Genomic DNA, 27,555 nt, shown 5'->3' on the forward strand with positions numbered 1-27,555 from the left:
CCTGCAGTAGTTTGTGTCTCTGTCCCTCCTACAATGATGAGATATCCTGCAGTAGTTTCTGACTCAGCCCCTCCAGCAAAGTTGAGATTGCCTTGCAGTAGTTTGTGTCTCTGCCCCTCCCACAATGGTGAAATGGTGAGATTTCCTTGCAGTAGTTTGTCTTTTCCACAATGGTGAGATTTCCTGCCCTAGTTTGTGTCTCTGCCCCTCCTACAATGATGAGAATTCCCTACAGTAAGTCAAATCTAAAGAAGGGAGGGATTTTAACGGTGCAATAAAAATTAATGATGAGAAAAGATTGTAACCATAGTATAACAATAACATTTTTAATAAGTTCAAAAGTTAAAAATCGTATAAACAATACTCAAAAAAGAAAATAGACGGTAATTCATATAGGTGGTGGTCATAACACGCAGGTTGAGTTGCACATTAGCCCGACATGTTTCGCTGTGATGCTTCTTCAGGAGATGTGCAGACTGAGATGATAATGTCAAGAGAAATTATACATATATGGAAACAAAAAATACAAATAAACAAAGGTTCATAGGATGAACTATTATAGAGCATAGGATGAACTATTACAACCTATGTAATGTCTAACATATGTTGTAACTTATTTCTATATGCTCAAAAAAAATTTTTTTTGATCACTTTTATTCCTATTACAAGGAATATTAAAGCGGTTCTTCACCCTAAAGGGGAAGTTCCGCTAATCTGATCCCTCCCCCCCTCCGGTGCCACAATCGGCACCTTTCAGGGGGGAGGGGGGTGCAGTTACCTGGATAATCCAGGTATCTGCACCCACTTCCGGCCAGACCGCCGCAGACCCCCGCACACGCCCCGCCCCCCCGTTGTGTTCTGGGAAACACACAGTTCCCAGAGACACAGCGGGGGACCATAAGAGACGCGCAGCGCGACTCGCGCATGCGCAGTAGGGAACCAGGCAGTGAAGCTGTAATGCTTCACTTCCCGATTCCCTGACAGAGGATGGCGGCGGGGGCAGCAGCGAGACGAGCGATCGCTCGTCATCTGCCGCTGACATCGCTGGACCCTGGGACAGGTAAGTGTAAATTTATTAAAAGTCAGCAGCTGCAATATTAGTAGCTGCTGGCTTTTAATTTTTTTATTTTAGGTGCAGAACCGCTTTAACATCCCTTGTAATAGAAATATGGCATGATCGGTCCTCTTTACAGTGAGATCTGGGGGGGTCAATAAGACCCCCACATCTCACCACTAGGCTGGGAAGCCTGAAATAAAAAAATAAAATAAACAATCTCGGCTTCCCAGCTGAGGCGGCATCAATCGTTTGAATGCAAAGGCCTAAAGTGACATCATAACATCGTGCCTGGCCTACGAACGATCACAGAGACTCCGGCGACCATCTGGTCCACTGGAAATCTCTATGGTGGATCCTGTCTCCGACACACCGGAGGGTGGCGGGGGGGTGTCCCCTCTCGCCTCCCATAAGAATGATCAAGCAGCGGAACAGCCGCTATGATCGTTCTTATGGTGCAGGGAATCGCCGGCTGAAAAAGCCGATATCTGAATGATGCCTGTAGCTGCACCCATCATTCAGATATACCACCACAAAGTCAAGGACGTCCTAAGACGAACCTTGGGCGGGAAGGGGTTAAAAAGGTAAAAGGAGAGATTTGGGGTCTTACGGACCCCAAATCTTTCCAAAAAGAAGACCTGTCATCCCTTATTTCTATTACAAGGGATTTTTACATTCCTTGAAATAAGGATAAAAGTGATTAAAATTTTTTTTTTTTTAAATGTTAAAAAAAAAAAAAAAATAAGAAAACAAAAAATAAAATGTAAAGCACGCCATTCCTCCGAGCTCGTGCGCAAAAGCAAACCCATATGTCTGTCACACACGCATATGAAAACGGTGTTCGCGCTACACATGTGAGGTATCGCCGCAAACGTTAGAGCGAGAGCAATAATTCTAGTGCTAGACTTCGTCTGTAACTCATACACTTCAATATTTTTAAAGTGTCGCCTTTGAAGATTGTTAAAGCGGAGGTCCACCCTAAAGTGGACCTTCCGCTCATCGGAACCCTCCCCCCCTCCGGCGCCACAATAGGCACCTTTCAGGGGGGAGGGGGGTGCAGGTACCTGTACAGTACAGGTATCTGCACCCACTTCCGGGATAGCTCTCTGCGGAAAGGGGCGTAGATTACGCCCCTTTCCGAAAGTCCCCCGCTGCCTGCTGGGAAACACACAGATCCCAGAGGCAGCGGGTCCATCCTTATTGCGCAGCGCGACTCGCGCATGCACAGTAGGGAACTGGGAAATGAAGCCGAAAGGCTCCACTTCCTGATTCCCATACCCAAGATGGCGGCGGCAGCACCCGAGAGACGATCGAGAGATCGGCTTCGGGTGCCGACATCGCGGGCGCGCTGGACAGGTAAGTGTCACTATTTTAAAAGTCAGCAGCTGCAGTATTTGTAGCTCCTGGCTTTAAAAAAAAAAAAAAAAAAAAAAAAAAAAACGCGGGCTCCCGGCGGACTCCCGCTTTAAGTATTGTAGTTTGTCACCATGTCATGACCGTGTGCAATTTTCAAGCGTGACATGTTCGGTATCTATTTATTCATCTGTCATATTTTACAAAAAAAATAAAAAATCTGTATATATATATATATATATATATATATATATATATATATATATATATATTTTTTTTTTTAATAAAGCATATTTAAAAAAAATTGAATTGAATTTTAAAACAGCTGCGCAAATACTGTGTGACATAAAATATTGCAACAATCACCTTTTTATTCTCCAGGGCCTCTGCTAAAAAAATAATGTTTGGGGGTTATAAGTAATCTAGCAAAAACATACTGATTTAAACTTGTAAACAAAAAGTGCCATAAAAGGCCGGGTCAGCAAGTTGTTAACAGAAGTGAACTATTTGTTGTGGGTGGAGGGGAGCTTTAAACATAAATATTCCGCAGGCCGATGTTATCAAGGTGAAGGTGAGCTTTAATGAATTCCAATATGGAAGAAATCATTTTTGAAGTAATGGATAACATGGTGGCATTCCATTGGCTGTACACTGAGAAGGAAATATGGCCGCCAACAGGCCTCCAATTTCCAGCATGTAATGAGGATGTATTTGTAAATGATGACGCCGCGTTCCTGGAAGGAAACGAATGGCGGAGAGAGGAAAGGATAATACAAGTCATCTGTCCGATAGAGATGAGCCCGTACAATCTCATCACCATATATCATCCTATCAGAGCTCGCCGTCACCTCCACCGCTATCAGCACCGTCCCCGCCACTTCATCCTGTTTATAATTGCTGATGAGAGGTAATAAGGGCGCCATGGCTCAGCGCCTGTCCGATACACTCCACTGGAAGCCTATTAGGTAATAACTTTTATTTACCATCGCCTCCTTCCATTACGATGGCGCTTAGCGCACATATGGGGGCCGCAGAGGGGTCACGTCACACTTCGATGTGGCTGGAGGTTTAATAGGGGACAATTTCAGAAAGGTCGGTGCAGCCGCCCCTGAGAGACAGAGAGCTACGTGACCTCCAACTGCAATGTACAGGACAGCCTGACGCATCAAACGTATAGACTGATATCCTTCAAACACAACCGTCATTTAAAATAGTAAATCTAATAATCATAACCTTAAAGAGCAACCTTTCCACCCCAGAACCACCCTGGAATTATTCTTCAGGTCTCAGGGAACCCCGACTAAAATGAAATAGTCAGGGCAAAAATTTTCCTTACATTGGTGATCAGTGAGAAGAATGTTCCTTACATTGGTGATCAGTGAGAAGAATGTTCCTTACATTGGTGATCAGTGGGAAGAAGGCTCTTTACATTGGTGGTGAGAATGTCCCCTATATTGCTGATCAGTGAGAAGAATGTTCCTTACATTGGTGATCGGTGAGAAGAATGTTCCTTACATTGGTGATCAGTGGGAAGAATGTCCCTCACATTGGTGATCAGTGAGAAGAATGTTCCTTACATTGGTGATCAGTGAGAAGAATGTTCCTTACATTGGTGATCAGTGAGAAGAATGTTCCTTACATTGGTGATCAGTGAGAAGAATGTTCCTTACATTGGTGATCAGTGGGAAGAATGTTCCTTACATTGGTGATCAGTGAGAAGAATGTTCCTTACATTGGTGATCAGTGGGAAGAATGTTCCTTACATTGGTGATCAGTGAGAAGAATGTTCCTTACATTGGTGATCAGTGAGAAGAATGTTCCTTACATTGGTGATCAGTGGGAAGAATGTTCCTTACATTGGTGATCAGTGGGAAGAATGTTCCTTACATTGGTGATCAGTGGGAAGAATGTTCCTTACATTGGTGATCAGTGGGAAGAATGTTCCTTACATTGGTGATCAGTGAGAAGAATGTTCCTTACATTGGTGATCAGTGAGAAGAATGTTCCTTACATTGGTGATCAGTGAGAAGAATGTTCCTTACATTGGTGATCAGTGGGAAGAATGCTCCTTACATTGGTGATCAGTGGGAAGAATGCTCCTTACATTGGTGATCAGTGAGAAGAATGTTCCTTACATTGGTGATCAGTGAGAAGAATGTTCCTTACATTGGTGATCAGTGAGAAGAATGTTCCTTACATTGGTGATCAGTGGGAAGAATGTTCCTTACATTGGTGATCAGTGAGAAGAATGTTCCTTACATTGGTGATCAGTGGGAAGAATGATCCTTACATTGGTGATCAGTGGGAAGAATGTTCCTTACATTGGTGATCAGTGAGAAGAATGTTCCTTACATTGGTGATCAGTGGGAAGAATGATCCTTACATTGGTGATCAGTGGGAAGAATGTTCCTTACATTGGTGATCAGTGAGAAGAATGTTCCTTACATTGGTGATCAGTGGGAAGAATGTTCCTTACATTGGTGATCAGTGAGAAGAATGTTCCTTACATTGGTGATCAGTGGGAAGAATGATCCTTACATTGGTGATCAGTGGGAAGAATGCTCCTTACATTGGTGATCAGTGAGAAGAATGTTCCTTACATTGGTGATCAGTGGGAAGAATGATCCTTACATTGGTGATCAGTGAGAAGAATGTTCCTTACATTGGTGATCAGTGAGAAGAATGTTCCTTACATTGGTGATCAGTGAGAAGAATGTTCCTTACATTGGTGATCAGTGGGAAGAATGCTCCTTACATTGGTGATCAGTGAGAAGAATGTTCCTTACATTGGTGATCAGTGGGAAGAATGCTCCTTAGATTGGTGGTCAGTGGGAGACTTTGCACCTCTATGTACCTCCAAACAACTTTATTCGACTTCTGGGGATTTCATTAAAATAAAACTCAGAAATAGGGCCAAAACGTTGTCACCCTACAATACAAAGGGCTTCCCATCTTATGTAGAAGATCCCAAGTTAACCTTCACTCAAACACAGGTTTGAAGGCATGGAACGTTTGTTTCCTTTCCCATATATATATTTTCGGTTCCTGATCTCAACAACTTTTCCACCAATGGCAATACACGGAGTGGCAGACTTTGGAATACCGGCGGCTCAGGCATTACACAGCGGTAATATTTCCTGTGAACACACATCATTTGTCTTTTTGAATTACAGATCTGCCGGTGCTGTCAAAGAACAAGATTAGCCGGTTTCTCCGGGAAAAGTCGCAAATTTGCGTGGCAGTCTGGCATGTTGGTGTTTCTGCCTCGGAGACCCTCAAATCACATCAGGGGTAATGGTGTGTTTTGGAAACGTTTCCGGCCCCGTTGCATCAACATCTGACAGTGAAACTCGACTTTACATCAAGAAAGGAATACAGCGTGTAATATACGGCTACCAAGCGTGGTGCGTGGTGAGACACTGCAGGATCTACGACCACAGCTCTGCAAGGAAGCTAGCTGGGCTTTGTTTACTATATAAATACAGCAGGTAAAATAAGTATTGAACACGTCACCATTTTTCTAGGTAAATATATTTCTAAAGGTGCTATTGAAATAAAATTGTCGGTAACAACCCATGCAATCCATACATACAAAGACACCAAAACAAATACGTTCAGAAATGAAGTTGTGTGTACCAGTGCACAATGCAAAGCCCAAAAAGACATGAATGAGCGAGTTTGGGGTGGAGGAACTTGACTGCTCTGCACCTGAACCCGATAGAACACCTTTAGGATGAATTAGAGCGGAGACTGTGAGCCAGGCCTTCTCAACCAACATCCGTGCCTGACCTCACAAATGCTCTTCTGGAAGAACAGTCAAACATTCCCATAGACACCCTCCTAAACCTTGTGGACGGCCTTCCCAGAAGATGTGAAGCTGTTATAGCTGCAGAGGGCGGGCCACCTCAATATTGAACCCTACGGACTAAGACTGGGATGCCATTAAATTTCATGTAAAGGCAGGCGCCCCAATACTTTGACAATACAGTATTAATCTAAAAGGTGCTATTGACTAGGGATGGGCCGAACGGACCCTTGTTTGGTTCGCACCAGAACTTCCGAACACCGCAAAAGTTCTGACCCCAAAAACGAACCCCATTAAAGTCAATGGGACCCAAACGTCAAAAAAAATCTAAAGTGCCCATTTTGAAGGCTTATATTCAAGTAATTGGGCATTCAATGGTTATAGGGGTCCGGGTCCTGCCCTGGGGGACATGTAGCAATAAAATAAAAATAAAAGTTTGTGAAAAACGAAATTTTTAAATGAACGGTGATTTTTTGATTGAAAAATGAACAATTCCTTCCAATATTGTGCCTGTGGCGTCCCCTTAGTCTACATTTAAAGTGGCAGATCTGTACCATAAAAAAAAAAAAGAGAAAATACTGCGCTAAAAATGAAAATAACTAATCCAAATACCTAAAAGCAGCGATTAATATGATGTGATACACACCCATAAACCATATAAATCAGAAAATTATAACCGCGGTCTCCCATATAACAAATTCTAGTAAAAAAAAATATTAAATTAACCCCTAAAGGTTATATAAAAAAATATACAGTAAAATAAAAAGTTAAAAAAATAATAATAACCATAATGTGTAAACAAAATACTATGTATGAATAATTACAATCTAGTGAAAAATTGTATATAGTATAAATTAAATAAGAAATGTGTTAAAATAGTTATAAATTCATACAATCCATAAAGTGCATTAAATATAATGACGTCATATATGACGAAACGGACGTAGGGTGGTCTCAACGTGCTTGAAGCTATCAAGTGCATTAAATATACAAAGCAGTCACAAACACCATAGATATACACAAAGTGCTCAAAGAAAATGTTTCTCATAGAAGTGTAGTCATAAACGTGAGTCCAATGAGAAAAAATATATCTCCAAGGGAAATCCAATACAGGTGCAGTAACAAACTTCCTTCACCAACACCGTGCTGATAAATAGTAAGAATGCGCGCTTACCAAATCCTAAATCAAATGGGCATATATTATCAGGGATCTCAAAGGGTCATCACCCAGGGACACCAACTCAGCTTTCCACTCGGTTGAGCCATTCATAGATGTAAAAAAGAAACTCCCATAGCGTAAATCCGTAAATAAGAATCTTTTATTCAATCGTAGAAAACATACTTACAAACATAAAAGTCAAATCAGCGTTAAAATGCCGGCCGGCAAAGCGAACGCCCAAATGTCACGTGATAGCGTCAAGCACGTCAAGACCACCCTACATCCGTTTCGTCATATATGACGTCATTATATTTAATGCACTTTATGGATTGTATGAATTTATAACTATTTTAACACATTTCTTATTTAATTTATACTATATACAATTTTTCACTAGATCTGTACCATGTCTAGAATCTGCTGAAGCAATAATTGCATTTATAAAGCCAAAAAAAATTACATTTTCCCTGCATGCTGCTTTGTTTTGCTCAGCCACAGCTGGGGAGCCACTGTGTATGATGAGGCCATAATGTAGTGCACTGGGAACAAGATTAGAGATTTTTTTGGATACATTCTGGTGTCACTTTGACTTGCCGTAAAAATAGGATTTTTGTACTCACCATAAAATCCTTTTCTCTGAAGTTCAGTGACGGACACAGCATCTTCATCTTGACCTTAGGGTTATATCACCCCTTCAGGAGAGGACTAGGCAGAACGCGTTAAAAACAGCAACACTTGCACAGTAGCGCCCAGGGGGCGGTCGTACTGGCTATAACCCCTCACACTGCATCCAGCAGCTCAGTTCGTCAAAAAGCAGTACAAAAATAAATAGGAGGGGTGGGTGCTGTGTCCGTCAATGAACTTCAGAGAAAAGGATTTTACGGTGAGCACAAAAATACTATTTTCTCTATCGTTCATTGATGGACACAGCATCTTCATCTTGACCTTAGGGACATCCCCAAGCAGTGTCAAAAAAACGAGGGGTGGGAACAGCAAGAAAATACCTACACCCATAACAACCAGAGCTCCTTAACGGAAGAGTTGCAACCTTAAACAGCTGCCTGCAAAACCTTGGAAGCAAAGCATCTGAAGATGCGCTCACATCAACCTTGTAAAATTTAGTGAAAGTGTGAACGGAGGACCAGGTCCAAAATTACACACCTGGGAAACGGACGCTTGATGTCAGAAAGCCCAGAAGGCACCAATTGCCCTGGTCGAATGCGTTGTGACAGGAAAGGGGGGCGTCCGACCCCTTAAGGCATAAGCCTGAACCACAATCTGTCTGATCCAACAAGAAATGGTGGCCGACGAGATCGCCAGGCCCAATTTTGGACCAGCCACCGATACAAACAGCGAGTCTGACCTCCGAAAAGGAGCCGTAGCAGACAGATACACCCGCAGAGCCCAGACCACGTCCAAGGAATGCAAAACCACCTCTTTGGGGTGTGACGGTCGAGGACATAAGGACGGAAGCACAACGTCCTCATTTAGATAAGAGGCCGAAACAACCATTGGAAGAAACAAAGGCTGCGGGTGCAGCACCGCCTTATCCTGTGATCAAGTAGGGAGACTTGCATGACAAGGCCGCCAACTCAGAAACCCGCCTTGCAGATGTAATAGCCACTAGAAAGACTCGTTTATGAGAGAGTGTCAATAAGGGGATCTCCCCAATGTTTTCAAATGGCGTTTTCTGAAGCACCGAGAGCACCAGATTCAAATCCCGCGGAGGTCGAACCGGAGGGGCCACATGTCGAGCCCCCGGAACAAACATACTCACCAATGAATGAGTCGCCAAGGGTCGCAGAAAAAAAAAAGACAGCCAAAGCTGATATCTGACCCTTAATGGTGCTTAAGACAAGTTTCTGATCCACTCCTCGCTGCAAAAACAGCAGGATCCTGGAAACGGAGTATGTGCACGGATGCCACCCCATCACCTCACACATGGAGATGTAGGCCTTCCACTTACAACGATAAATCTTCCAAGAAGATGACTTCCGTGCTCTCAGCATAGTGGAGATTACCGAAAGCCATGTCGTTAAAGCCAGCGACGGTAAAGCAGGATGAAGTATTGGACCTTGCGACAGAAGGTCCTCTCGCATCGGCAGCTGCCAAGGAACATCCGCCACCATTCGTACCGCTGTGGCGTTGTTTGACTGGATCCTGACCGGACACCCCTGCAGCCCCTGTGACCATGGGGAGAGGCACCGCCTGACTGCCCGAAGCTCCAGCACATTGATCGGCAGGCGGGATTCTTCCCGCGTCCAGCACAGTTTGCATGGTGATTACCACATCCTCCCTCCCTGAACCTTTGTACTTTCACAAAGCTGTTGAGGGCCTTGAGATCCAGGACCGGACGGACCCCTTCCTTCTTTGAGACTACAAAGAGATTGGAGTAGAATTCCTGCAACCTTGCCGGCGTCGGCACAGGCACTATCACCCCGCGCAGCAGCAGGTCCTATACTGCCCCAAACAGGGCTTCCCGACGAGCCGGAAGAAGATGAAGGTTGGGAGGGAAAAAATCTGTGTGGTGGACAAGCAAGAATCTCTATCTTGTATCCTGATGAAACCAGTTTGCAGACCTACTGGTCGGAAAGTAGGGAGGTCCAATGAGCTGCAAACTCCCAAAGGCGACCCCCCACCTGAGAATCGGGCGGGGTCTAACCTTCACGCGGCAACAGATTTGTTCGCAGGCTTGTTTGGCTTGCGAAACCAGGGGCACTTTTGTCCCTCAGCGGGCACCTTGTCGGACTGGGAGCGCTTACCTGCCGACTCGGGCGGACGAAAAATCCACTTCTGAGCGGAAAAGGAGGGCCCTTCCCTACGGCGTGGCTCCTTGCCTTTCCTGGACTGTGGGAGCAATGTATTCTTACCCCCAGTAACATTCTTAATAATGTCATCCACCGAGGCTCCAAACAGCCTCGGTGGATGACATTAGGAAGGGCAAATCCGCCAGTACTTTCTTAGATGCCTGGTCCGCAGACCAGCATTTTAGCCAAATCAGGCGACGTAGCCCCACAGCTGATACTGAGGCTCTACAGAGAAAGGAGGCTGTATCTAAGGCCGCATCACAGACATACTTAAGGCCCTGGACCAACTGGTCCACCAGCTCCATGTCGACTGGGGAAGCCTGTTGCTTCTCCAACTCATGGTGCAACAATTTAGATCATTCAGTAAGCATCTGGGACACCAGGGCCATGGCTAACACTGGCCGCAATGCTGACCCCACCACAGTAAAAACATCGGGCAACTGCCTCAGCCCTCCTGTCAGCGGGGTCCTTGAAAGCAGGGGTCCCTTCCACCGGAATTGTGGTTACCTTATTTAACCTGGATAAAGTCGCATCAGTGATCTTCATAATTACCACTGGAGAAAACTTGGCAGTACGCTGTGGCTTGGGGAACTTGACCCTTCACCTCTGGGGACACACCTTCTGACCTTTGGAGCAGGTGCCTATTCCAATCCCTGGGTCCTAACCTTGTTCTTCTATGGAAAACCCTAATCCCTAACCTGACTTGTTCATTCCGCGACTTAGTTGGGGTAGGCGGAACACTTTGCTTGGGGTGGGTCAGCCATGCCTCTTGACCTCTGGGGACATGCCTTATGACCTTTGGAGCAGGTGCCTATTTCAATTCCTGAGTCCTAACCTTGCTCTTCAAGGGAAAACCCTAACCCCTAACCCTAAGCCCTAACTCGACTGGTTCATTCCTCGACTTAGTTGGGGCAGATGGAACACTTTGCTGGGGGTGGGTCAGCCATGCCTCTTGACCTCTTGGGACACACCTTCTGACCTTTGGAGCAGGTCCCTATTCCAATCCCTGAGTCCTAACCTTGTTCTTCAAGGGAAAACCCTAACCCCAAAACCCAAACCCTAACCCTAACCCTAAATTCTGCACCTGACAGTGAACCAATGTACAAATGTGGGTGCCGCTCCGGCTCCAGAGGATCCTAATCCATCGTCAACTGTCGGGAGTGGCGGGAGGGAACACAGCTCGTCTCGGCTCCAAACATCAGTATGTAATGAAGAAAATCCCTTAACCGCTTCAGCCCCGGAAGATTTTACCCCCTTCCTGACCAAAGCACTTTTTGCATTTCGGCAATGCGTCGCTTTAACTGACAATTGCGCAGTCGTGCAACGTGGCTCCCAAACAAAATTGATGTCCTTTTTTGACACGGAGGTCCCGGCCGGCGGCAAATTTAAAGGGACGTGAAGGTACGCCCATTTGCCCAGCTGTGCCATTCTGCCGACGTACATCGGCGTGCGCCGGTCAGGAACCGGTTAAGCCACACATCATTGCTGCCAAATCTAAAATTATAGAGCCATATGTGACAGTCTCAGCCAGGGCTCTGACCCGGCCACGCCCCCAATATGTTTTGCTCCGCCCTCTGGAGCCTAATCATGGGGACCAAGAGACCCGCATTGTAGGGATGGTTTGGCCGGAGCTCAACCTAAGACTGACACATACTCTAGTCTAATCTACTATAGTAGATCTGCAGCGATGTGCAGCTTGAGGGATTTTCTTCATTATATGCACTGGACAGTGAATGAATGGGAAGTGCTCTGTGCTGAGGCTTCCTGTTCATTCACAAACTGAAGCATAGTAAACACAGTTGTGATGGTTTCAGTAAGCTCTGTACAGGCCCCTCCAACCAGCCATGGTTTGTCTGCATTGCACAGAGAAGCGCACAGAGACCCATAAAAATAAAGTAAGTAATGTAAACAGAAAGGATTTAATGAAATATCACTAAATATAGAAACATAGAAAAGTAGTCCATCAAGTCTGCCCATTGTGTTTTTCTAAATACATGATTTGTATATTTTAGGTTTTTTTTTGCTTTATTTTTTGTTTTGTTTTCGTGACGTATGGTACACACACACATATTATATATATATATATATATACACACACACACACACATACATACTGATAGAATGCAATTTGTCAATCATGTATACACAATTTAAACTGGTTGTAAACCTCAGACATGAAATATGAACAAAGCAAATCCCTCTATAGTGTGTACTTTTCTCAATCCAGAGCACTAAGTGTCACTTCTGTCTGCTGCCTCCTTCCTCTATCAACATGAATCACTTCTGACAAGTTTTCCTGACACCAAGAGATAAAAGGTGACAGGGGAGGAGCTCCAGCACACATTCTATGATTGACAGCCTCAGCTCTGTTCCTGTGTGCTGTGTGGAGGGGGGTGTGTCCTGTCTGTTCCCTCCAATCAGTACAAAACAGATTACAGCGTACACATACAAAAAGGACATCATGCAAAGGCTAGTTAAAAACACCTGAACATATTTAAAAAATACGGGGGGGGGGGGGGGGGTTGGTCACACTATAAGGTCATATAGTTGCTAAGCCCACTTACTGTGACAAAGTATCCCTCCAATCAGCTCTCAGAGTTTAGACGAAGAACGCCAGCCACGTGAAATGCGTCACCTTTTGCCCCTGCCCTTGCCCATGTCATTGCTTTTTGTCTCATGATTTTATCTCCTCAATAAACTTTTCTATTTTTGCATCCAATATGGGAGTGCTTCTACTGATGAAGGCCAATGAGAGGCCGACACGCGTTTAGAGGGGAGGAGCCGAATCTGTGAAGCATCGTGAGTGTAGATTTGTGGTGAATGAAGTGATGATTTGAGTCACGTTGTTTTAAAGTTTTTATCTTGTAAGTGGATTTGCTTTGGGGGTTTTTTAACCCCTTCCCGCCGAGCGTACGCAGATGTGCGGCCTCGGCTTTTGGGGGTTGTACCGGGATGATGTCCGCAGCTGCAGGCATCATCCCGGTATCGTTGTTTAGAGCAGGCAATCCGCTTTCCGGGGATAACAACCGATGCGGCTAAAAGCCATTCGGCTGTTATCCCGGAGGAGCGGAAGGGGGCGACCCCCTCCTCCCGCTGCTCTGACCGGGCCTCCCGTCCCACCGGGAGACCCGATCGACGACCCAGCTCTTCCGATGCTTAGTGACAGACTGGAACGAAGCTGGAAAATGGTGAACACGAGGAGTGACCTGTCTATGCTTTTACATTCATCTTTGAGGTGAGCAGGCACTTTAGCGGGTGGAGGTGTGCACTGGATATTGGTCCTTTTGAGGACAAACACACACCGCGGTGATTGCTTTGGAAGCATTTGCACAGATGTTTGTTTTTTTTTTGAAATTTTTTGAAATTTTTTAATTTCAAATATTTTTTTGATCATGAAATGCTTAACCACTTACAGACCGGACCATTTTGCTGGTCATAGACCAGACCACTTTTTGCAATTTGGCATTGCGTCGCTTTAACTGGCAATTGCGCGGTCGTGCGACGTGGTTCCCAAACAAAATTGACGTCCTTTTTTTCCCACAAATAGAGCTTTCTTTTGGTGGTATTTGATCACCTCTGCGGTTTTTATTTTTTGCGCTATAAACAAAAATAGAGCGACAATTTTGAAAAAAACACATTATTTTTTACTTTTTGTTATAATAAATATCCCCCAAAAATATATAAAAAAACATTTTTTTCCCTCAGTTTAGGCCGATACGTATTCTTCTACATATTTTTGGTAAAAAAAAATCGCAATTAGCGATTATTGATTGGTTTGCGCAAAAGTTATAGCGTTTAGAAAATAGGGGATAGTTTTATGGCATTTTTATTAATATTTTTTTTTTACTAGTAATGGCGGCGATCAGCGATTTTTATTGTGACTGCGACATTATGGCGGACACATCGGACATTTTTGACACATTTTTGGGACCATTGTCATTTATACAGCAATCGGTGCTATATAAATGCAGTGATTCCTGTGTAAATGACACTTGCAGTGAAGGGGTTAACCAGTGGGTGGCAGTGTAGGGGGTTAAGTGTTCCTAGGGGTGTTGGGCTTTCATTTAGTGAACACTGATCTCTGCTCCAATCACATGGAGTAGAGATCAGCGTCACTAGTTGCTAGGCAGAATGGAGAAATGCTGTTTACAACGGCATTTCTCCATTCAGCCGCCCAGTGAGACGATCGCAGGTATGCCCGCGGCGATCGAGTCCGCAGGACCCGCGACCGGACTCACGGGGGCCCCCCGACGCGCTCCCAATGGCAGGGCGGCAAATTTAAAGGGACGTACAGGTACGCCCATTTGCCTGCCCGTGCCATTCTGCCGACGTACATCGGCGTGCGCTGGTCGGGAACTGGTTAATATAAATTTTGTATGCACTTTGTTTAACTACTTCCTGACCAGCGCACGACGATGTACGTCGACAGAATGGCACGGGCAGGCATATTGGCGTACAGGTAGGTCCAATATTCAATGCCGCCCTGCCAATGCCTCCTGCGCTGGTCGGGACCCCCGTGAGTCCGGTCGCGGGACCCGCGGACTCGATCGCCGCGGGCATCCCCGCGATCGTCTCACGGATCGGCCGAATGGAGGAAATGCCAAGTAAACAGCATTTCTCCATTCTGCCTAGCAACTAGTGACGCTGATCTCTGCTCCATGTGATTGGAGCAGAGATCAGTGTTCACTAAATGAAAGCCCAACCCCCCCACAGTTAGTAACACACCCCTAGGAACACTTAACCCCTACACTGCCACCCACTGGTTAACCCCTTCACTGCAAGTGTCATTTACACAGGAATCACTGCATTTATATAGCAGTGATTACTGTATAAATGACAATGGTCCCAAAAATGTGTCAAAAATGTCCGATGGGTCCCCCACAATGTCGCAGTCACAATAAAAATCACTGATCGCCGCCATTACTAGTAAAAAAATAAAATAATACAAAAATTATTAATAAAAATGCTATAAAACTATCCCTATTTTGTAAACGCTATAACTTTTGCGCAAACCAATCAATAATCGTTTATTGCGATTTTTTTTACCAAAAATATGTAGAAGAATACGTATCGGCCTAAACTGAGGGAAAAAAATGTTTTTTTATATATTTTTGGGGGATATTTATTATAACAAAAAGTAAAACATAATGCGTTTTTTTCAAAATTGACGCTCTATTTTTGTTTATAGCGCAAAAAATAAAAACCACAGAGGTGATCAAATACCACCAAAAGAAAGCTCTATTTGTGGGAAAAAAAGGACGTAAATTTTGTTTGGGAGCCATGTCGCACGATCGCGCAATTGTCAGTTAAAGCGACGCAGTGCCGAATCGCAAAAAGTGGTCTTGTCTTTATCCAGCAAAATGGTCCGGTCTGCAAGTGGTTAATGAGACACAGCACTGCTCTATTTGGAAAACAATATGGGAGTGCTGCCATCCTATTTTTTTTTTTTGTATATCCAGCTCCCAGAGCTCTGCAGAGTGTAACTTCAGCTCTCTGCCCCGCTTTTTCTGAATTCTCAGACAAGCTTTATAAATTCTGCATTTTGAATGGCTGTAGAGAAGAGAAGACTGCAGATAAACAGGTGCAACTTGTGTAGGAGGATTTGTTTCATTCTCTGTGTATCACCCGAGGACGGCCACATCAATGGGTATATGGAAGGGTTTTTACAACCACTTTAAGTCTAAAATTCAATAAAAAAAAAAAAAGGAGCCGGCTTCGCCTCTTACCTGTGTCGCAGGATCTTTTGGTCGGCGTAGTTAAAGAGACATGAACTGTGTCTGTGCAGGGCCCACCTGAAACCAAGAGACACCAGTCAATATGGAGTCACAACAGACCGATCGATATACCATATGACAATCACATTTAGTTTGCCTACAAAGGAACAGTGGTCTATTTTTTTTTTTTTTTTAATTTTGTGCATTTTTTTTAATGCTACATTAAAAATAAATAATAAAAATAAAATAAAGATTTTAAATGATAGAAGTATGGTCCAAACTGCCTAGTGACACCTACAATGATAGGCACCTCATCCCCCCCAAAAAATTATTTAATACACATAAAGGGCAGGGGAGAAAGGGAAGAAGGAGAACTGGGGATTTTTATGCGGTGCTAGATATAACAGAGGATCTGATAACAATGTACTAAAAATTCATAGAAAAATATTTATTGATATACATTAAAAAACATGACAACAGCACATACGATGTGTGAAATTATTAAAAACATTATACACAATGTTACTGAGCGGATGAAATCCCAAAGATACTGGTTGACAGGCTGACAGCACTTATTCCCAACATGTTTCGCAGATTGCTTCGTCAGGGGAATTATGCAACTAACAACAAACAATAATAGTAATTAATATATAAACAAAAAATGACATTCACTAAATTAGTAATACATCACTGATAATTTCAAATCAAAAGATATTAACCTCACAATTAGAAAACCTTGTAAGGTAACAAGCCTAAAGAGGTGTGATCTAATGGGATGGCGCTTACCCACTGTTTGCCAGAAAGACCGCTTGTCGTAAGAAGACAACATAGATGTAAAGCAGGGTCTACACCTGACCTAATCAAATCACCAACCGCCTCACCCTAAAGGAGGACATAGATGGGGGTAAGTGCAGTGCTAGGGGAAAAAATGATGAAGGGTAATTATATGGGGAAAACAATGAAATAGGTATATGAGATGAGTAGAAAACAATCTCATATACCTATTTCATTGTTTTCCCCATATAATTACCCGTCATCATTTTTTCCCCTTTACCCTAGCACTGCGGAATTTCTCCAGCGAATAGCCCTGCCCACTTTAACAGAGGCCCAGATGACTCTTATGGACCGTGATATCCAAGAGACTGAGGTCAGACAAAGTATTAAGGACCTCAAAGTCGGGAAGCGGCCAGGTCCGGATGGCTTCACGGCACTATATTATAGAAAAATGGTGGATGTAGTTGCAACCCCCTTGACAGCCATGTATAACTCCGTCAAGCAAGGGTAGAGCCTCTCATCAGACCTACTGACAGCCAATATAGTAATTTTGCCGAAGCCTGACCGTGACCATACTTCCTGGGTGAACTTCCGTCCTATATCTTTAATTAATATTGATATGAAAATCCTTACGAAAATTTTGGCCAACCGTTTAAATTCGTTTTTCCCTCGGCTTATTAAAAAGGACCAAGTAGGTTTCCTTCCGATGAGGCAGGCTGGAGATGCCATTCGTAGAATCATTCAATTACAGCATATTGCCCATAGTCGATCCCTCGAAACCATGCTTTTGTCGCTGGATGTGAACAAGGCTTTCGATACGTTGTCTTGGCCATATCTTATGACCATTCTCCGCCGTTATGGTTTCGGAGCCTCATTCCTGCGTTGGTTGGCAGCCCTGTACGATGTCCCTCAAGCTAAAGTTAAATATTATGGGTTTGAATCCCATGTGTTCCCTATACGACGAGGCACTCGTCAGGGCTGCCCACTTTCGCCCCTTTTATTTGTTCTGGCCATGGAACCACTGGCGGAGTCGATCCGGATATCAAAGGCGTGGAAGTGGCAGGTTTTCCACATAAGATTTCACTCTTTGCGGATGATATTCTACTAACTATGACATCTCCTAGAATTTCACTCCCCAATTTGTTTTCTCTCCTGGAGACATTTGCGTCCCTGTCTGGTTTACGTGTTAACCCCGTAAAGTCTAAAGCTATGTCGGTAAACCTTTCCCCATCAGAATTATCTACCATAAAAGAAAGTTTCCCTTTCAATGGCCTCCCTCACTACCCTACCTGGGAATTTGTATCACCCCCAGATACGATGGTTTGTATCAGGCTAATTCCCCCCCCCCCCCCCTCTTTCGTAAGCTAGACACCCTGTTAACCTCTTGGTCTCATTACCCGATCTCCTGGTTCGGTAGAATCACTGCAATTCGTATGACTTATCTCCCAAAGTTGTTATATTTTTTTAGGGTACTGCCCGTTCCAGTTCCCCCCCATATATTGCGAATGCAACAGCGTAAACTTTTGAAATTTATTTGGGCCGCTTCTCGCCCCCGATTTAATAAGCAGATAATGTGCCGAGGCGGTCTGAAGGGGGGTCTCTCGGTCCCCAACCTTCAAGCGTACTACATGGCGGCCAATCTCGCCCAAATCACTCGTTTTCATGACAACTACCAAATGCCACTTTGGGCCACTATCGATCTGGTGGATTCGCACCCTATTCCCATCTCCTCTGTGCCATGGCTCCCTCCCTCGCAGCGGCCAAAAGGAACAGGGCCATGTATGGCCCACTTGCTTCGCATCTGGGACACGATAAAATATTCGGCTGGCCTCATATCCTCTCACCTGCCTTTACTACGCCTCTCCCATTGCCCATTATTCCCCCCTAGCAGAGACAACCCCGGTCAATTTTCTTGGTGGGCAAATAGTGGATTCACAGATGTCCATTCTTTGCTCACTCCCACGACAGTAGTTACATTTGCTATGCTACGTTCTTCTCACAATATTCCCCCGCGGGAACATTACAGTTACCTACAATTAAAACATTTTATACAACAGCTCCTCCGGGCTCAGCCAACCCCATATTCTCTGACTCCCTTTGAAAAAGTATGTAGGGCTACTCCTCATTCCCCGGTGACAATATCCTTGATATATTCCTCTATTATTTCTATCAACAAACTCCCTACAACCAAATATCATCTCCAATGGGAAAAAGAATTAGGGACGCAACTGGACCCGGCAGATTGGCGGATCATGGCCACAAATCTCATGAAAAGTTCCAGGAATGTTCTCATTATTAGAAAATGCATATAAGGTCTTTTATAGGTGGTACTACACGCCTGAGAGGGTAGCAAGATTCATTACTTCATATTCTCCTAACTGTTTTAGGGGCTGCCCGGTACCAGGGTCCATGGCCCACATTTGGTGGACCTGTCCCAGAGCCTGTAGATTGTGGGTACGGGTATATGCCCTGTTAAGAAATATGTTCCATACCAACCTGAAAAGAGACCCTTATGCAGCTCTATTATGTAAACCTATTCAGGAACTTCTCCGCCCAGAGCGTCAACTAGCCCAACACCTTTTCAATGCAACAAAATTGATTATTGCTAAGTCTTGGAAAACGCCTACACTCAGTTTCGAGGCAGTTAAAAAACGCATGAATGACATCATGATAAATGAAAAATTTACCTCCTTGGCTTCTGATACTCATGACAAATTTCTCAGAACCTGGGGGCCCTGGATATCCTGTATCCAACCTTCCAGATTCAACAGCCAACTTTTGTCTATCTAGGGTCTCTGTGTGCACCCCCCGCTCCCTTTAGTGGAATGGACTCCTCCCCCCCTCTTCCGTTCTCTTCTTTCTACTCTCTCTGCTCTCTTTCTGTTTCCTACTATCATTCACTTCTTTCTTCTCTGCCTTAGTCTCTTTTCTCGAATGACTTTGGCTGTGATGGAGCCAAGTTAAATCTGACGGTTATGGTAGTTTGAAATAACTGAACCCGACAGGCTATATTGCACTCCTCATTTATCTTATTTTCCTATATGTACTTTTTTTGGCTTTTTTTTCATAAGCTTTGCTTACATTGGCTACTTTTGCTGATGATTATGTCATTTCAGAACCGTTTAGACTTTTCATTTCTTCTTCATGTGTGTTATTGTACACAGCTCTATATAGCCAACGTTTTGATGTCGGGTTTTTTTTTTTTTTTTTTTTTTATTTTGTTGTCTGATGTCTACTGTAACCAGTAATTATTTGTATACCTTTGTTATACTTAATTTGCAATAAAAACCTTTGTAAAAGAGATAGAATAACATGATGTATGATGGATATGGGGCACAACAGGGCCAAGGGGTTGCCTCTCCCGGGAGCTGAGGTAGTATTAAGCCACGAGGTAGCAGGGCGCAACATACTGAACATCCACTGGACACAGATTGCCGATCTCCTTAATGTATCAGAGTGATAAACATGAGTAGTGACCACCAAGTATAATAGCTGAGAGGGAGAAGGGGTGGTTGGAGTGAATTAGGGCTGATTATTATGGTTCACTAAGGATTATAAAGGTTATATATAATCATAAATAATATATAACATTTATTTATTTTTACTTGTAATTTTTCTTTAAGGCAGAAGAACTTAAAAAGTGAAGTGTCAGGGCTGGGCTCAGCCCTTCATTCTCTGAGCTGGCTGCTCAGCTGTCGGCTAATTGCCAGCTCTTATCTCTCTCCACAGTTACTCAGCTGTTGATGATATCCTGCTCGTCAGTCCTGCCTACTTAAGCCTGGATCTCTGCCTTCGCCTTGGTAAAAATCACAGAAACGATCTCCTGCGATCCTGTTCAAGACTTGTTTTGCTGACATTCCTTCTGGCTCTAGATCCTGCTTGCTTGTTCCACTACATTGATCCCTGACTTCTGGCTTGGCTGACTATCCGTTCCAGTTACTGAACTTTGGCTATGTTTTGACTACGTTTGTTCTTTTTACTTTTATTATTAAACAAGTGTGATTTAACTGTACTTCTGTCTCGGCCCGATTTCATGGTTTCTGACACGAAGTCTCGCTGGTCCGTAACCTGTCCCAGGAGGCTGCAGGGTCGTTCACAGAGCACTGTGCGAGCTTGCGCATGCGCAGTGGGAGGGAAGGCTGTGGTACCACAGCAGGCTCCCATATCCAAGATGGCAGCGCCAAAAACCTGCAGCAGTAAGTAGAACCGGATGTGGGAAGATAACACTGGTCTCCAGGCACTGGTAAGTAACCCCCCCCCCCCCCCCCAAAAAAGTTCCTCTTTGATGTCATATGCAGATTGAGGTTAGTACCTTTGATCTACAGTACATATTATTCAAACAGTAAATAATGTGTAACATTATTTTAATACAGGATTTATATAGCGCCAACAGCTTGCGCAGCGTTTTACAGTACACTTACAATACAAATCAACACAGGAGGGATCAGAGGACCCTGCTCATTAGAGCTGACAATCTAGAATCAATAGACTGATACATTGTATTTACTCAATGACAGGCTAACTACAAATATCATTTTACAGGAGGCTGTATTTTGACAGGCAATCCTGCTGTTTAAAGCAAAACAATTCCCGGCTGTCATTTTGACAGCCAGCAATAGCGACAAGGGGAGAGGAACACAGCTCCCCTCTGTAACTACATGGGTTGTATAGCCTGCCATTAGGAGAAACTAGGCAAAATTGTTACACAATACACAGAACTTTAATCCTGCCCCAGGGGGGGGTGGACCCCGTGCTATCAACCCTCCTCCTGCTGCTAGCAGCTTCAGTAGGTCAACAAGCAGTATAACGTAGAAAAAAGGAGGGGTGGGTGCTGTGTCGGTCGGTGAATTACAGAGAAAAGGATTTTACGGTGAGTACAAAAATCCTATTTTCTCTTATATTCACCGACTGACACAGCTCCTCTCTGTAACTAAATGGGACGACCCCAAGCAGTGACAAACGAGGGGTGGGAAAAACAGCATTAAAACCTCATCCACTATGGCAAGTGGGAACTAGTGAAACTAAACCCACAAAAAAACAGCAGTGTGTGGAAAACGCCACCATATAACCGGGTACCCTCAACAGGAGTGATCCCCAAGACCGCGACATTGCGGAAGTAATGCAACAATGCATTAACGAAACAGTATTGTGTTTTCTATCGAAAAACCAGGAAAAAACTCAATAGCAACTACATGGCCGCTTGCAAAACTTTGCGGCCAAAACTAGCATCAGCCGATGCACCGACGTCTACCTTGTAGAACCTGGTAAACGTATGGACAGACGACCAGGTCGCCGCCTTACTCACCTGAGTGACAGACGCTTGGTGTTGGAAGGCCCAAGACGTTCCGATTGCTCTTGTAGAATGGGCCGTGACTGGAAAGGGAGACACCAGCCCCTTCAGGGCGTAGGCTTGGACTATAATCCATCTGATCCACCTGGAAATGGTGGCCAACGAGACCGCCATGCCCTTCTTAGGACCAGCCACCAAAACAAACAGTGAGTTTGACTTCCGAAAGGAAGCTGTGACAGACAAGTACACCTTCAGAGCCCTGACCACATCGAGCGCGTGAAGAGCCACCTCCTTGGGGTGCCTTGGCTTAGGACAACGAAAGCAATACAATGTCCTCATTGATATGAAAAGCCGAAACCACCTTCGGTAGAAAGGCCGGTTGCGGACGCAACACCACCTTATCCCTGTGGATGACCAGATAAGGCGACTTGCAGGACAAGGTCGCCAGTTCCGAAACCCTCCTGGCCGATGTGATGGCTACTAGAAAGACCACCTTCTGTGAAAGGGTCAACAGAGGAATCTCCCTGATATTCTCAAACGGTGGCTTCTGAAGCGCAGACAACACCAGGTTCAAATCCCATGGAGGTAACGGAGGACGCACCGGAGGGACTACATGTCGCACTCCCTGAACAAAGGTACTCACGAATGAGTGAGACGCTAGGGGTCGCTGAAAAAATACAGCCAGGGTTGAAATTTGTCCCTTGTTGATGCTCAACGCCAACCTATGGTCTACCCCTTGCTGAAGAAACAGCAGGATCCTGGATATAGAGAAGGAGCGCGGATGCCACCCTTTCTCCTCACACATGGAGAAGCGGGGCAACGATCTGCAGAACAGCTTCAGCGTTTAGCACACAGCCATCCAGTGTCCCACACACACAGTGGATACAGGAAGTAAAAAGAGAAAGCACATGTCATGCTGTCACAAGAGGACAGTGGTGAAGAAATCATTCAGGCTTTCACAAAATGGCCGCCAATGTAATCAATAGGAATCCTACGGAAAATGGCTGCTGAAGCTCACCAGGGGAATCTATAGCTTTCCCAAATCCAAGATGGCCGCCGGAATGGCGCCATGCGGTGAACAGAGCAAAAATAAAACCGAGCTGCCTGCTGACAGACAGACAACCTCCACAAAACTGTTTTTTGGAACCCCAGATCTGGACCAGGACTGAACAGCAGCCACACAGAGCCCCCACAGGTGAGAAACAGCGACCCACATACACACATACACCACCCGCAGCGCATGCAGACATCCCCCTCAGAGGGGGGAGGAAGGGGTGATAGGGACTTGGGAGAGAAGATAAGGAGGTGAGGTGGCCCCTGAATCGACCCCCCAGGGAATGCCCAGCTGCTCCCCCCACCGAAGCAGGGAGAGCCGTACTTACCAGTCCTGAAGAGCTGGGACACATTCCAAGACAGACCTACACCTGCGCAGTTACAGAGTAGCTGTTGGCCTCGGTATACTGTGATTCAGACATCAGTAGCCCGGTCATATGTATACCCCGGAGCATTGAAGCTCACGACCACCTCTGGAGTATGAGGTATGTCGTGGCCTGCCGAGCCATAGCTGCAGCCTGCTCCTGCTCGATGGCCGGACTTGGGAGACTACAAGGATATCATAAACCAGCCTGTCACCCAGCTGGCAGTTGATAGAAGATCTCAGGATCTCTCATCTTGCGCAAAAAGCAGCAAAGCTGCAGTAAAAATATGGACCGAGGGGCCCGCTAGGCAAAATAAAATCTGAAGCTGCTAGCAGCAGAAGGAGGGTTGATAGCACGGGGTGCGCCCCCCTGGGGCGGGATTAAAGTTCTGTGTATTGTGTAACAATTTTGCCTAGTTTCTCCTAATGGCAGGCTATACAACCCATTTAGTTACAGAGAGGAGCTGTGTCGGTCGGTGAATATAAAAGAAAGCTCTGATGGTTTTCCCGACGGAATTTCGCTCAAGCTGTCTTGCCTACACACGGTCACACCAAATTCCGATAGTTTAGAACGCGGTGCCGCACAAAGGGACTAGAAAAAGGAAGTTCAATAGCCAGTAGCCAATAGCTTCTGTCTCGTAGTTGAATCTGAGCATGCGTGAGTTTTTGCGCGTCGGAATTGCATACACACGATTGGAATTTCCGATAGAAATTTTTTCCGTTGGGAAAATTGAGAACATGCTATCAATTTTTGGATGGGCGGAAATTCGAACAGCTAAATTCCGATGGAGCATACACACGGTCGCATTTTCCCGATGAAAATCTCTCATCTGTCTTTTTTCTGGCCGGAATTCTGATCGTGTGTACGCGGCATTAGGGCTCATTTACACTTGCTTCAGCTTCACATTAACAGCTAGTTTACATTTGCTTCAAAACAAAGCAAGGTGTAAACAGGACTGTAAGTTAACAAAGCCTGACTAAAGTCTCGTTTTGAAGCAAGTGCAAACTAGCCCTTAAAGTGTGACAGCGCCGAAAGCTGAAAAATTGGCCTGAGAAGGAAGGGGGTGAAAGCACCCGGTTAGAAGTGGTTAAAGACACCACCAGCACTCTCAGGCAGTAAGAAAGTCACTTGACACCATTTAAATGTTTTGTGAAGCTGTAGAGCTTAATCCTCTCCAAGATAAGACAATAAAACGTCCTCACATAGACTGATCAGCAGGTTTTGGAGTATCCCCCCCCCACTTCCGTCCCCCCGACTTTATCGCAGTACACTACAGTATACATTTACAAGTCAGCTTTTGAATAGTTTGAACACATAAGTGACAGACGGAAGGTGTCTGATTTCACATGCAACCATTGTATATGCATCTGATAAACGCACTAAGCAAACTGAGAATAGACAATGTTTATCCGCCGCCGCCGCCTCTGTAGCTTCCCGTTAAACAATCTGGCGGATTAGCAGGTCTCTGAAGCTTCTGGAATGAGAGAAACACCAGATTTGTAATGCAAATTGCCTAATGAAGCAGCGGGAGGGCGCGGAGTTTATTTCTGGTAAGGAGACTGACGCCGTTCATTATTAATGTTCACGCTGTGCGATTCGCCAGGCCCTCCCTAAAGATAACCTCACCTGAATCTCCATTACTTCACCGCCGACAAGGGGACGGCAGCATTTATATCACCTAATTAATGAGGTTGAAATGGACTAGGGGGAGCCTAATTACCCAAAAACATGTGATCGGTGAGCACGAGAACCGCAGATTTCATCACAGTGCCCACTTTGGAATAAGTCAAAAGATTTTATATAGCTGAAGGACGTAGAGGTCATAAAGTGGTTCTTCAACCCAACTTTTAAGACCAGCATGTTCCTATGACTAATCAAGACCTCCTTCCTCCTGCTGGTGATCCCTCTAGTGATATAAAGATCTATATAGAGGACCTCCTTCCTCCTGCTGGTGATCCCTCTAGTGATATAAAGCTCTATATAGAGGACCTCCTTCCTCCTGCTGGTGATCCCTGTAGTGACATAAAGATCTATATACACAAATCAGGACCTTCTTCCTCTGGCTGGTGATCCCTCTAGTGATATAAAGCTCTATATAGAGGACCTCCTTCCTCCTGCTGGTGATCCCTCTAGTGATGTAAAGATCTATATAGAGGAATCAGGACCTCCTTCCTCCTGCTGGTGATCCCTCGAGTGACATAAAGATCTATATAGAGGACCTCCTTCCTCCTGCTGGTGATCCCTGTAGTGACATAAAGATCTATATACACAAATCAGGACCTTCTTCCTCTGGCTGGTGATCCCTCTAGTGATATAAAGCTCTATATAGAGGACCTCCTTCCTCCTGCTGGTGATCCCTCTAGTGATGTAAAGATCTATATAGAGGAATCAGGACCTCATTCCTTCTGCTGGTGATCCCTCCAGTGATATAAAGATCTATATAGAGGAATCAGGACCTTCTATATAGAGGAATCAGGACCTTTTTCCTCCTGTTGGTGCCCCCTCTAGTGATATAAAAATCTATAAAGAGAAATCAGGACCTCCTTCCTCCTGATGGTGACCCCTCTAATGATATAAAGATCTATATGGAGGAATCAGGACCTCCTTCCCTCTGCCGGTGACCCCTCTAGTGATGTAAAGATCTATATGGAGGAATCAGGACCTCCTTCCTCCTGCTGGTGATCCCTCTAATGATATAAAGATCTATGTACAGGAAACAGGACCTTCTTCCTCTTACTAGTGATCCATCCAGTGATAACTAAAGATCTTTATAGAAGAACCAAGACCTCTTTTCTCTAGCTGGTGACCCCTCTAGTGATATAAAGATCTATAGAGATGAATCAGGACCTCTTTCCTCCTGCTGGTGACCCCTCTAGTGATATAAAGATCTATATAGAGGAATCAGGACCTCCTTCTTCCTGCTGGTGATCCTTCTACGGATAATAAACTGAGGCCAAAGTGTAATTGGCAAAAATAGCTCCCTAAGAATGACCCTAGCCATTGGCCCTGCCCTGGTTTGGTCCATTTTTCAATTTTTTTCCATTTTTCAAACTAAACTTTAAATCCGTGAAAAAAGTAGCAGTATTTTAGCACATTGTTTTCACATGTCATCATCATCAGACTGCTCTACGACTAGATAGGACTAGGAAAGACTGAAATGTCACTGAATATTTTCCACAACCCTTATTTTAATGGATCAAAAAAAAAAAAAAAAAAAAACCTCTCTTTGTACCTGACTAGATTTAATTGACCATACAGTTTATTAGTGTGTAGTTCATGGCACATCTTTGTTATATAAAATGTGTTTTTCTAAACATTTAAATGTTAAGTGCTCACAAACAGAACACTTATCTGGGCCTAACCTTAAGGACGGCAGGGACATTTATATCCCAAAGGAAATTACTACGTTTCTCCAAACAAGAGATTGCACAAGTGCTGAAAATTTGCTCTGAGGCTCAGAAGTTTAGAGCAGGATCTAGGATGTTCACAGAAAATATTCTAATCTATTCAATGTAGAGGTAGCAATAAAGACTAAATAAAAAGTATGGATCCTGGATATGGATCTGGTGTATCAGTAGATCTTTTATTGATCTGAAGAGGAAACATTCATTGGTTGGGAAATGTCGATCACAACACAACCAACAGAGAGAACATTGTGATATCAGATCAACTACCATTATCGAGAAAAGGCCAAAAAGAGTGCTCCATTCCCAGGAAAGGGTCAAAATTGTTCTAATGTATGGACAGGTAAAAAAGAGATCTTGAAGAAAGCTCCCCTTCCAGAATAGATCGAAGAGAAGCTCCAAACCTAGGACAGGACCAAAGAGGACTCAACATCCAGGACATGGCCAAGTAGAGTTTCCCTCCCAGGACAAGACCAATGAGAGCTCCTCTACCAGAATGGGACAGAGGACAGCGCCCCTCACAGGATGGGACAGAGGAGAACCCCCCCCCCCCCCTCACAGGATGGACCGATGAGAGGTCACAGGTTGGAACCAAAGAGAGCTCCCCCTCCAAAACTGGACCAAAATCCCCTCCCAGGTTAGGACATAGGAGAGTTAACTAAAGGATGGTAAACTCTGGGGTGGGTATTAAGGCGTGCCTAGTACAAAAGGTTGTATCACTTATGCCGCGTACACACGACCGGACTTTTCGAGGGACTAGGTCAGACGGACTTTTGG

General features: G+C 44.6%; 1 protein-coding gene across 1 annotated transcript in view; it reads right to left on the bottom strand.

The window, feature by feature from the left end:
* The window catches only part of ZFAND3 (zinc finger AN1-type containing 3), a 285,201-nt gene that overhangs the window by 60,152 nt on the left and 197,494 nt on the right, over positions 1–27,555 (bottom strand). Inside the window, exon 4 of the mRNA XM_077485390.1 lies at positions 15,905–15,970. Within this exon, the coding sequence (XP_077341516.1) occupies positions 15,905–15,970 (66 nt within the window). The remainder of the gene's footprint in view (positions 1–15,904; positions 15,971–27,555) is intronic.

This window comes from Lithobates pipiens, unplaced genomic scaffold, assembly GCF_037356315.1.
Source record: "Lithobates pipiens isolate NorthernLeopardFrog02 unplaced genomic scaffold, aLitPip1_a1.2 Scaffold_18, whole genome shotgun sequence".
Classification (NCBI taxonomy): domain Eukaryota; kingdom Metazoa; phylum Chordata; class Amphibia; order Anura; family Ranidae; genus Lithobates; species Lithobates pipiens.